General features: G+C 40.2%; 1 protein-coding gene across 4 annotated transcripts in view; it reads left to right on the forward strand.

Moving 5' to 3' along the window:
* CLYBL (citramalyl-CoA lyase) overlaps positions 1–12,266 on the forward strand; it is a 172,285-nt gene that overhangs the window by 133,583 nt on the left and 26,436 nt on the right. For all 4 annotated transcript variants that reach the window (XM_071742484.1, XM_071742487.1, XM_071742491.1 and 1 more), the window contains one exon: positions 9,792–9,980. In XM_071742484.1, coding sequence (XP_071598585.1) covers positions 9,792–9,980 — 189 coding nt within the window. The remainder of the gene's footprint in view (positions 1–9,791; positions 9,981–12,266) is intronic.

A 12,266-nucleotide genomic window follows, 5' to 3' on the forward strand; every position in this document is an offset into this window, starting at 1 on the left:
GCACCTGACATAAAGAACTTGAGCTTAAATTCTGATAGACTGCTTGAAGAAGATAAAATCCATGTCGGATCTGGACTTGGACAAGATTAGACAACAGAAATGGGGGTGAAGGAGTCTGAATGTTCAGGCCTGGAAACATGTTTTGAAAGGAGCAACCTAACTGAAGGCAAAAGTTGTGTTAGTCAAGCACTTGATGGTTTAACATGGTGCCAAGCTTCCAGATGTCCTGATAAGTTGTGCTGAAGCAACATTAAGGGTAGGTATGGATATAACAAGGGTGGATCCTAGTGATGGTTGTTACAGGATGCAAGCATTTGCTTGAATCCTCTCTCCTACTCTCCAAGTGAAGAGTGCTTGGCTGGTTGGCTCTGGTGGAAAAAAAAAACCAACAAAATGCAAACAAACCAAAAAAAACCCAAAAAACCTCAAGAAGTTCCTCGTTCCATGTTGCTTTTCTGAGGTCCTTGTTGTCATCCTTTTCAAGCCTTTGACAGCATCTCTCACAGTATTCTAGAGAAGCTGGTGGCTTCTAGAGAAACAGGTGGATGTTGGACTCTCCTCTCAAGTGAGCAATGATAGGACTGGATGAAATGACCTGAAGTTACACCAAGGGAGGTTTAGACCAGATATGAGGTATCACCATCCCCAGTGGTATTAAAAAAACGTGTCAGATGAGGCACTTCAGGACATGCTCCAGTGAATAATACAGATGTTGAGATATATATATATATATATTATTGGGAGGGGTACGTTGACAGTTGGATGCTGTGATCTTAGAGGTCCTTTCCTACAGTGAGAGTTCTGTGATTCCACAGCTACAATTTCTTCTCTACATGTCTATAGAAATGTGTATTACATTGTACCAATACAGCACATCCATGTGATGTACAGATACCATCCTACAACCATAGGATTGACTCAGGGGAGATTTGACCTAGAAAATAACCACCTCCTCAGGACCCACTTTCAGACTGGACAAAGTTCTCAGTTCCTTTAATAGTCATCATAGGCCTCAGTGGGGGAAATAAAATTGCATTGTCAGGCTTGGTTTAGACCACAGAAAACAAGTGAATTAATTTCTAAAAGGTCCTTTCTCCTGGCCACAAGTACATGAGTCACAGAGTTGATTTTATTTTCTATATGAGGGCTCAGTTCCTGCCTCAGCCAGTCACTGCTGATGCAGGGACATGCAGGACATGGCATTCTGGTGCTGTTTCCCCTCTCCAGCTTTGGAAGCGTGGGGGTGGAAAGAAGGGAGTACAGTTGCTTTTGTACTGCTGCCCACCCTTCAGGGACCCTGCCAAGAGAAAACAGCTCTCTGTGATGGGGTTTGTAGTGTCATTAGGGAGGATCTGAGAAAAATGTGGCCTACAAGAGGTGCTGAAACTTGCATTTGGAGAGGAGCAGAATGTCTGGGTTGCTTGACTCATGCCAAGCACCCATCAAAGTGTGATCTCTATCGAGAAGGAAGCCCTCCTGGTAGAGAAAGAAGCAGCATTTCCAGTGTAGTGAGGTGGGTCTTTGTTAAGGTAAGCACTGGATGAGAAATAGGTATTAAAAATAGTATTAGGTATTAAAAATAGGTATTAAAAAAAGTTTGGCTTATGGGAATGCAAGAGTTATATCGATGTAGTGTGAAGCTTGTTAGATCAAAGTTTCCTGTGCTGAACATCCCTGTGGAGAGCTATCTATTCAGTGCTCCTTGCATCTATTTCTTTCAAGCTTCTAAACTTAAAAACATCTAAAATTATGTTCATGCTCTCCTAACGTGGTTCTCCCATGGAAGTAATTACTGGAATTACAGGCTACTTCTACAATACATCTGATACCAGGAAGGATCCCTGGTGCCCTCACCAGGCAGGGGCAGAGGAGCTCTGTCACGGTTTAACACTGGCCCGGCAATTAAACCACACATCCACATTGGACAGGGGCAAACCTCTGGAGCAGACTGACTGCAGCACAAGGGGCTGGCTCTCCCCTTACAGACAGGGGCTTTGATGGACCTACAGTATGTTTATTTTTCTGGGTGGCTTTTCTTCAGTTCCAGCAGCTGAAATAATACGAGCAGTGTTCCAAATCAAAGTGAGGGGTTTTAACCTTTAGCTGAAGATATGTGTTGCATGCCCCGGGGCATGGCAAGATGGCATGTGAGAGTGTTTGAAGGTAGACAAGTCCTGTTGGAGCAGCATCACAGGACTGAGCAGGGTGAAGACAGCTGAACTTACTGCAATCCTGTACATTCTACTCTTTGGTCATGATGGGGCCCAAGATCTCCAGGTGAAGCTGGGAGATGTGTTATCTAATGGTATAAATTTCTAAGAGGGTTCATAAACAGAAATGGAAATTCAGCACATCACCTCACAAAGGAGCACAGGACTGCAGGCTGTCACCACTGCTTTTAAAAAAAAACTGCCTGTAGGATGGGAAGTTTTCAGAAATTCTCTTCTAGATGGTGCAAGAACCCACCTGGTGGGACAACTTCCTGCCAGTGCCTTGCTTAGCATATGACACCAGAGTGATTTGTTGGTGTCATAAATCCCATGCTATGTCCATTGCATACACTGGCATCTACAATGTGACACCACTTAGCTTTAAGATGTAAGTTGAAAATTAAAAGATGAGAGCTTTTTTGCCCAAGTACAATTTTAGTGTGGTCGTGACTCAGGGAATTCTGTGGAATTTTGGTCACACTACAAAATATTAATTTGCTAATTTACCAATACAGATAAAGCACTTCTTGAAAAATGAATTAAGGGATGTTAATCAGTATTTGCACAATAACAAAAGACCTATGCATTCCAGATTTTCTCTGTGAAACACATAGTTTCATTGAGAATGCAGGTGGACTGGGAAAAGTTTCTTCCAGAAAAGAGGAAACATGAAGAAAGTCATGGCACAGTTAACGTAATTTTTATTAATTCCTTGTTCATTGCTAGGAGCTTCTGAGCAGCTTGGGGCAGATTCTGGCTCCTTCAGTACAAGCAGGCCTAAACCTCTGAGGGGTTGCTTTCCTTCTTATAAAAATTCTTGTGCTTTAGCCTTGCCTTTAACTTTCCCCAGCCAAGTTTTAATGTTGGATTTAAGCTTGATTGGATTTCATTTTTTAATCAAAATAATTCATTAAATAACTGTGTCAATAATTAAATGGTGCTTCTGATGATACCCATTTACACCTAAAATCAGTTGCTGAACAGGGACTGGTAATTTACTAAAGGAGATGATGGACTTTTGGTGGACAGCAATGTATTTCATTATCAGCATTAATGAAAGGATAAACTTATAAAAATTAAAAATGTATGCCTAAATGTTCACATTTTCTGTAATAATTTATTACATCTTTCCAAGAAAATATGCCTTAAGCTAGAATATTTTCAAATATAATATAATCATTAAATAAAGTTAAGTCCAGGGGCTAGATGAAAGAAATGTATAGACTTTTTACTTTTAAATTGATACATCAGATTGTATATTTTGTGGTCTCACTCCATCATGCAGCAGCTTATTCCGACTGTCCAGGAAAACTAATTAACACTATTGCTTCTAAAGAATTTTCATTTGTGATGTTAATCTGTCACCAAACCAAAAGCATCCTCAGAAAGCCAGGGAAGAAAGTGAAGGGACTCCATCTTTCAGCCAGCTTAAATTAATGTTATCTTGATTTGTCTTAAGTGAAAGGCTGTTTATGTCTCTTTTGTAAGTGTTTATAAAAGTTGGCAGACAGAATAGCTGCCTACGTTCGTGAACAAAATTTTCTTTTATTGAAGCTCTTGTTTTGTGTATGTGTGAAGCTCTTGTAGTTCTGTCATTAAAAAAACCTTTTCAAATATTTCTGTACACATAGTCTTAAGCTATAAGCCTCCTTCTGTGTTTATGTATACACACACACACACACAACCCATGCTGTATTATTTTTGTTACTGAGATACTTACGCTAAGTCCTCATATTACATGAATATTTGTATGTGCCAACTCATTCTAGCAGGCTCCTAGCCTCTATTTAAATTCCTATGAGGTACACATGACTCCCAAAATTATCTAAAACACTACTTGTGCAAATGTCCTGCTCTTACACTAATATACACATCTTTGGGTAACCCAGCTTAGCAGATATGTAGTGCTGATGGAGTTGAGCACCCAAAAAGCTGTATGGAGATGCATGGGTCCTGGGTCCTGGACTGCTGGCTGGCTCGACCTCAAGTTCTTGTTCCCTGATTCCCCATCTTCACAGCCTCTCAAGGCAGGCCAACACCTGACCACTATATACAGGAATTGCCCAACTCTGATGAAGATGGTTTGACCCCACCTGATATTTTGAGGATCCACATTGTCAGTGCTGGTAAAGGGAGAGAGAGGCTTGCTAAGTCTACAGGGCAGCAAGCAGCTCTCAGCTATTCATAAACAGCTTTAAGAGATTTTGACTTTTAAAAACACAAGATAAATATTGTCAATAGGTGCACCAATGCATTCCTAGACCTTACATGAATCTTCTAGGAAAATGGGGAAGGAAATTAACATTCCTCATCAGAGGATGATTAAATTGCAGCTTAGTTCATAATGCTTAGTTCAAATGCAGTTTGAAGTTTGCTTCATTTTAGTGTTGCTAGACCATGTACTGCCTGGAAAGACAATTAGCAGAGCAGAGAGAAAAGCAGCAGATGCTAGAGATGCACAGTTAGATGACTCATTATGTCATGAAGAATCTCTCTTTCAGAAAAGTGAAAAGGTTGGTATAAAAAAAGAAAAGCCTTGAATAGACCAAATAATTATTAAAGAAAGAATGCAAAGATTTCAGGAAAGAGTAGCAAAAAAATCTGCATCTTGTGGTACTCTAAAACATGTGCTTGCTTGAACTGCAGAGGAGAAACTGATATACACGATGGAAGCCTTATTATCCCTCCATCCTCCCCAGTTCTGACCCTTCTTTCTTTTATTATTGCATGATAAGTTGGCATAATCCCTGTTGAACCAAAAGAAAATGTGTTTTCAAACTTCCTGTTTCCTTTAAGTGGTTATGGTTCTCTTTGTTTCCTTAAAAACAGATGTAATTTGTCTTTTCTCTTGCCAATCTCATCTGTGAATTCAAAACTAAATGAAGTCTTGTTCTGTATGACATCACTTCACTGATGGAGAATTAAGTAAATAAAAAAATATAAGGCTTTCCCTCTGCAAACCAAATAAATTTTGCCTGAAAAAATGGTGGGCATATGTAACATACATACCCTTCTGCAAAACCTTATTTGAGAGACATGTGTTTAGGGTGTGCACTAATATAAGTGACAAAAGATTCAGCAATGTCAAGTCCTGTAAACAAACCACTCCAGAGAAGTAACATTAAGACATAATTGCATGTTTTTACCATGTCAGACTTGTCTCAAAAAATAACTTGAATTGTGATTATAGTAACTAATTTTTCCTCTGCTGTTTGAAATATGCAAATTTATTATGGCAACAAAGATGATAGACTCTGGTCTGCCATTTTAGTGTATCATATATTCACTTTTACATATGAAGAATTACCAGAAGATGTTAATAGGATGAGATGGATACATAAACATATATTTAAGTACACCCACTATTTTTACATTAAGACCTGAAGGTCTTGAGAAAAAAAAAAGGGGGCGGGGGGTAAGACTAGGCAGGAAGATAAAACTAAACAGATTCTGTCCTCAAAAATCAGGCAGGTCTAGAAATTATAGTGTTGGAAAACTGTTTTGAGGAGTGTCATACCAGTTTGAAAAGAAAGACAAGAATTTGATTTTTCTGTTTGCTGTTGCAGTCTCCAGATTTCTGCTACTGTGACCATCTTTACTTCATTATTGCTGTATTAACAGTGTCCAGGGTGAGTGGGTGGTTGTGCTTCCAGCTTCGTGGAATTCCTTCTGTTTTGAAGCGGAAATTTCTAAGTCCTGACATATAGCTTGAAGTAAAAAAAAAAAAAAAAAATTAAAAAAAAAAAAAAAAAAAAAGACAGGCAGAGGAAGGGAAGGTGCTGATTTAGCTGGTAGGAGTCTATGCTGCTACTGTTACCAAAGGCACCTATTTAGGTGCACTTATACTCTGTAGTTTTATAAAGAAGCCTGAGGGGCTCCTTCGCTGCCACCCCCTTCCCTCCCCGAGTCTCGCGCTCTGCCTGCCTGATCCCATCCGACAGTGGAGCTGATACCCCACTAATCCCTGCAAGTTTGGGACTAATGAAGTAACTGCTGGGCTGCCGCCACGGAGCTTGGTCCCAAACTATACTGTACTTCACACTCGATTTATTCTCCAGATGGCGAGACTGCACAGCCCTGCCGCGAGGGACCACCTCTTCCACTGGAGTGTAAAAGTGGACGGATGTTGTTTTCTTCGCAGATTTGATCATTCAGAGCTAGGAACTCCTGAGAATGGTTACTTATTAGGTTTAATGGGTGGCAATCGAGCCGGCAGCACGCGTATTCCCATCTTTAATTTCAGTGTCTGGGTGTCTGGGTGGCAGTGGATTTGTCAGTGATGCTGCGTTGCCGAAACCTTTATCTTCTCCAGTTGGCGTAGCTGCCCATGGTAATTAACATCTTCCTGTGTCCTCCTCCAAGTCAAACAGAAGGGATGCAAAAGTAGCCACCCCGAGTAGCCACTCTGACCAATGTTTGGGTTTTATTCCAGCTGGTTTTCCAGCACAAGTTGCAAATTTAGCATATTTTAATGATATCACTGTTTACCACATACTCGCTGTTGTCTGTCTCTCTTGTTCAGTTTGTTAAAGAACCCAACCCACGTGGGACCCAATGGGGATCCCACCATCACAAGCTGCTTGGGGATGGAATAGTTTACTTGATGAGCAGCTTTATTTCTTTATCAGCTACTCAGTCATGACAGCGTATTATCCAGTGTTGTAGTTCTTGTGTGAAGAACAGGGTAAATAATTTCTTTCACTGTTCTTTAAAAATTCTAATTTGACCATTCTTGGCAGGGACTTTACATACAGTTTGGAAAATGTGTTTATTCTTGTGTATACTGCTGTAAAGACATCATTCTATCAAGGACTACTTTTTTCTCTGTTCCAATGTTGAAGCAGTTCAAATAGCTTAAAATTTTAACTTTTGCATGGATCCCACTATAAAAAGAGCATCTATGTTTCACTGCATAATGAGGCAGGAAGGGCTTTCCCTTTCCTTTATGTTTTTAGTACATTGAGTCAGAGGTTTTAGTACATTTTTTTATTTACCCATGAAATGTTTTATTGGAAGCCTGGGTGGGGACCTGATATGCCCCAATAACATCAGTGGGATTTTCTCCGTTGTAGGAAGGGTAGGCACTGAGTCAGACCCCTCATGAGCTCTGACTTTGTCAACCAGGTCCTCTCAGTTTGTTCCACAATTAAAAATGTAAATTGAATCCTGATGTGGAAACTGTAGTGACTAGAACTATTTTATCACAGAAGGGAAACGTTTCCATTCCTGAAGCATCCAGGCAGACAGACCTAAACTGTAGTGGTTCTAAGAAAATGCATTAATTCTCAACCCAACAGATGGCATGGGTGTGATAACTAACATAGCAACATATTTTCTATTAAAATATGGGAAAAAACACCCCCCCTCCCCTCAATGTTTGTTGGTTGGTATAAATTCAGTGAAGTTGTTGGTTATTTTTGGGATACGTACCAGAGGGCTGCACATTTAGTTTATGTAAATTGATAACAGCAACAGCCTGTTAATAAGCGTTTTGTATGGAAATATACCTAGAAAGACACGATCTGTCTTTTTTGGGAAGGGAGTTTGCAGCCTGAGGAGAAAAATAGCTAATGAGATGGTCTACTGCTCATTATTATAACGTGAAAAAAAAATCTTAATGAATTAGGCTGTAAGTTTGCTAGAGATGTGCCTTCAGTTGGAATTGGATGCTGCCTTAGTGGATAATTTGGGGAGATCTTTCTCTTGCAAATTGGATCAGTGTGTGCTGAAACGGTGATAATCTGACTTTAATTAAAAGCATAAATTGGTTTGGAGCACGTTTTTAAGCTACCCTTCTGCCTCATACCTAGAAACTTTCAGCCCAGCCCTAGAAACCCATTACCCCTGGTCGGGGAAGGAAAACATAGGGGATTTATATTACCCAATATTGGTATCATATGGTCGGCTTCCCTCATTTGGAAGAACCATTTCAGGCGTCTGTACGCCGGAGAGGTCTTCCAGCTGGACGTGTTTGTAGTAAACTGCATGCATCTTTGTGTGGCTCTCCTAATAGCCTCAGCCAGCGTCCATTCACAGCAGTTGGAACATTTCGGGTTGTATTTTCCAGAGATTACCTCTGAACGTGCCCCTTGATCGCAGCACAGGGATGCCTACGTGTGCTCCTTGTTCCCGTCTGCCTGATTAACAGGCATATGCTCCCAGCCTTCGGAGGAGCGCGGCGAGTAGCCCCAAGCTGAAGGCTGTTTGCTTCAGATTTCATTAACTTTCTGCTTCATTATTCCTTCCTTTTAACCAGTTAGAGCCATCACTTGCTTTTCTCCAAACTTACCCTAATTACCAGGGGTCCCAGCCCCGTAAATCAGTACACTGCAGAGCTGTCTGAAACTGGCCCGGGAGACCCTGTTCTGATCGGACCTGACAACTGTAAGCTACTGTTCCCTCACACTGTTTAACTCAGACCACATTGGGAAACCACCCCTGCCCCTCTCACCAGCAGAGGTTTTGCATCCGTCTGGTTTAAATCTACTGTCATGTGCTGGCTCTCTGATTGGTATTAGCCTGGATATTAACTTGGATGATTTTTTATTTATTTAATTTTTTTTTTTCTCCCCCTTGAGTTGCCCTTTTCTCTTGAAAAGCATCTCTACTATTCAGCCACTGCATATTGTTAAAGTCATTCCTGAACCTCCGTGCAGTCGGGAGCTTTAAAGTTTTATTAGCCCCATAAAAACTCTTCACAAATGAAACGACTTTTGATAAGTGTGCATTTTGACAATGCAAATTTGTTAGGGGCTGTTGGTGAGTAGTAGGAATTTGGGGTTGAAAATGCCATTGGCAGGAAGCAGAGAGCACATCTCCCTCCTTCCCCCACTCCTTCTCCAGGCCAAGAAATAAGTTTCATTTCAGAAAAGCTTGAGAGTATTCTTCATGCAAATCAACCATTAAACAGATCTGTAAATTTTCATTAATAAAAATATCAAATGGCTGCAGGAAGCACGTGTCTTTGGAGATTTTATTTTGTCCTGGCAGGAGAATAGCTTCTTACATGGTTCAAGAAAAATATCCAAGTTATTTTGGTGTCGTTTTCACATGTGAGTTGTGAACTATCACAGGCTTTAATATACCTTGGAAATGTGTAGAAAAGGAAGCTTTATATAGCAAAACCAAAGAAGTATATGTATATGTGCTTACTGACATTCAGGCAATATAATATTAATTGCAAAAATTAATTGGTTTATGCAGATTCAATAGCAGGGTGTTTTTGTGAGTGCAGGCAGTTACTGCAACGCATTGTGGTTAGTGTAAAGATTTGTTTCTGTTAGACATGTTCAGCATTAGTGGGCACAAAAATCTTGTTTTCTACAAGTGTTGGTGTACAAATACTTAGACGTGACCCCCAAGCATTTTATTTATCAGTTATAAAGGAATTAGGAAGGTAAAATTGCAAGGTGCTATGGATAACTGTTTCAGCTAGAGCCCAAGAGAGACAGGCATTTTGAGAACACAAATATACTGGCTGTTTAGCTTTATCTCCATGTCATCTCAACAAGTTTTCTGCTCAGTGCAATTTTCTGTCAATAGAAAATATGGTTTGTTTTTCTTTTCTTGTGGCTCATATAGAGAGAAGCAAGACTGGCTGTTGTGAAAAGCCTCGAAGAGTCTGACTTTGGCCATGCTGAAAAGTGTGTTAGGATAAACTCGGTGTCCAGTGGCCTTGCAGAAGAAGATCTAGAGGTGCTTTTGCAGTCCAAGACCCTTCCTTCAAGCATGATGCTGCCAAAGGTTGAAAATACTGAAGAAATAAGATGGGTGAGTACTATCAACACAGTAATTTTTGACCAAGGTTGTCATTCCAAGTTCACACAGGCTATAGAGATGCATGACTCTGAGTTATGAGGAAGGCTACAAACATATCATCTTGTTGCTTCACCATAAAGGTAATTGGGCAATACATCCATTTCATTGTGCATAGGATGTGCTGTATAAAAAGTATACGGGGAACACCTTGCATTTCTAAAGAAAAGCAGGTTTATTTCTCATTTGGTCAATAAGGAACCAATATTTATGTCAGTGTATATTATATGAAATAGAAGCATAAGTATCTGAGTCTTCTCTAACTATCCTAATAAGCAAAATTACTGTCCCTTTCTGTGAGCCTTAGTTACATGTGGTGTAAGCAGGAGATGGGGAAACCATGTTAGCGACATATGAAAAAGTGGGTTGGGGGGAAGGTCACTCCTTGGGGCAACTGGAGCAACAAACAGGAAGCTTTTAACTAGTGTTTTTAATTAGCACAGATATTATTTCCTGAACAGTTCTCTATTTCTTCCTTTTTAATTGCTGACAGGTGTGTTTGTGTTTCACAACTGACTTTTCAGCCAATAAAAACCTGAAATGTAAATGGCTGGCATGTCAAATTACTAAAGAAAACTTTGAAATGGGCCTAATTATGCTTTTGTTCTTGACAATTGTTTTAACTGTCAAGAAAGGGGGAGTGTTTATTTAGATGTACCATTATAGCTGTAATGGATGTACCATGCCAGTAATGGAAGAATGCTTGATTATTCACTTCTATATTTTTGCAAACCACTAGCTGAGAAACTAGGATGTGTGCAAGGCAGGCAGGAGTGTTAAGATCCATTTTAATCTCATCATCTAACCTTGATCAAATCCTTGAGATGGGGCATGAGTGTACAACCAAGCAAATGGGCTGGGAACATGACCAGCTCTGTCTGTTCCATGGCACTGCCCCTTCAGCCTCTGCTGCTCACCATGGAAGGTACACCATCCCTTTCCACCAGTATTTAATTAAATTAACCAGAGTATACCTCTCAGGGTTTACAGCCCTGTATGTGTTAGACGTAACTTGTCACTCATGAATATTCATGCTCCAAAGTGGCAGGGCCCTTGCTGCCACCAAATAGGTTGTGTGGGGAGATGGGATGTGGGGGCTCTTTGTCTCCTCATCGCCTCCTCACCTTCCCTCTCGCTAACTTTGATTTCCATGGTGGAAAACAAGCCAGCCCCACCAGCTCCTGCCTCACGGTCTGCCTTTTGCTTCCCTCTCACTTTGACCAACCTTCACACACAAAGAGCCAGCTCCACTTAACACTGCTGCCTTCTTCTCCCAGTCCTCCCCAAATTCACTCCGGCGTGATTTTTCAGCCTCCCAGAAGCTGTTTATTTCCCCCCACACGCATAACCCAACCCCCCCCCCCCCCCTTCATTTTTATTTATGTGCAGCAGAAAACCTGGAGGCTGATGCACAACTAAAAGATGGGCTTACTTGTTTTCTTTTGTGTGAGAATCTCTTGCTTTCCTTTTGTCCCTAGTGTGGGTACTTGTTTGACTGGCATGGCTTATTGGACTATAACAAGCGTAACTCTCCCTCCTTTGTGGCGGGACAATTCTCCCACAAATCCCGACCAGTGTGCATTCTTCCCGACACACTATTGGGTGTGCACTGGAATTGAAAGAATTGCTGAGGCCTTGCTACTTCATCCCCTCCCCAAGCTTTGTGGGCTTTTTTTCCCTCCACCTTCTTTTTTTTTTTTTTTTTCTTCCCCTTTCTCCCTGAAATGAACACTTTACTGGGCCGGAAACATTTAATCGTCTCCTTTTGAAAAAAAAAAAAAAAAAAAAAATTAATTGAAACTTCTCCACTCGTTACCTTTTGTATTGGTGCTTATTGCAAATTTCTTTAAAGAGAGAGGAAGTGAGACAATATTTAATTAAACATGCTTTGTTTGGTTTGGTTTTGTTTACCTTCAAAACAAAAGGTAGAAAAAATCCCAATGGTGTGACTTTTAAAATATTTTAAAATAAAAGAAGAACTCTGCTGCTTTAACTTGCACCCAAAATATAAACACAGTAGTGTTTTTTACTTTTTGTTTTTGTTTTTTTTGCTTAAAAAGATAAAAATCAGATAGAATCTTAAGAATATCTGCTGGTGCCATTATATTATCTCATTTTCTGCAATTGTCTGGATGAAGTTCACTGTTTTCTGTCATTCTGGTGGTACCTACTATACTGTACATTCGCCTGTGTGAATTGCATTTTATTTTACTTTATTTTATTTTATTTTATTTTATTTTA

The sequence above is a fragment of the Heliangelus exortis genome, chromosome 1 (assembly GCF_036169615.1).
Source record: "Heliangelus exortis chromosome 1, bHelExo1.hap1, whole genome shotgun sequence".
Taxonomy (NCBI): Eukaryota; Metazoa; Chordata; class Aves; order Apodiformes; family Trochilidae; genus Heliangelus; species Heliangelus exortis.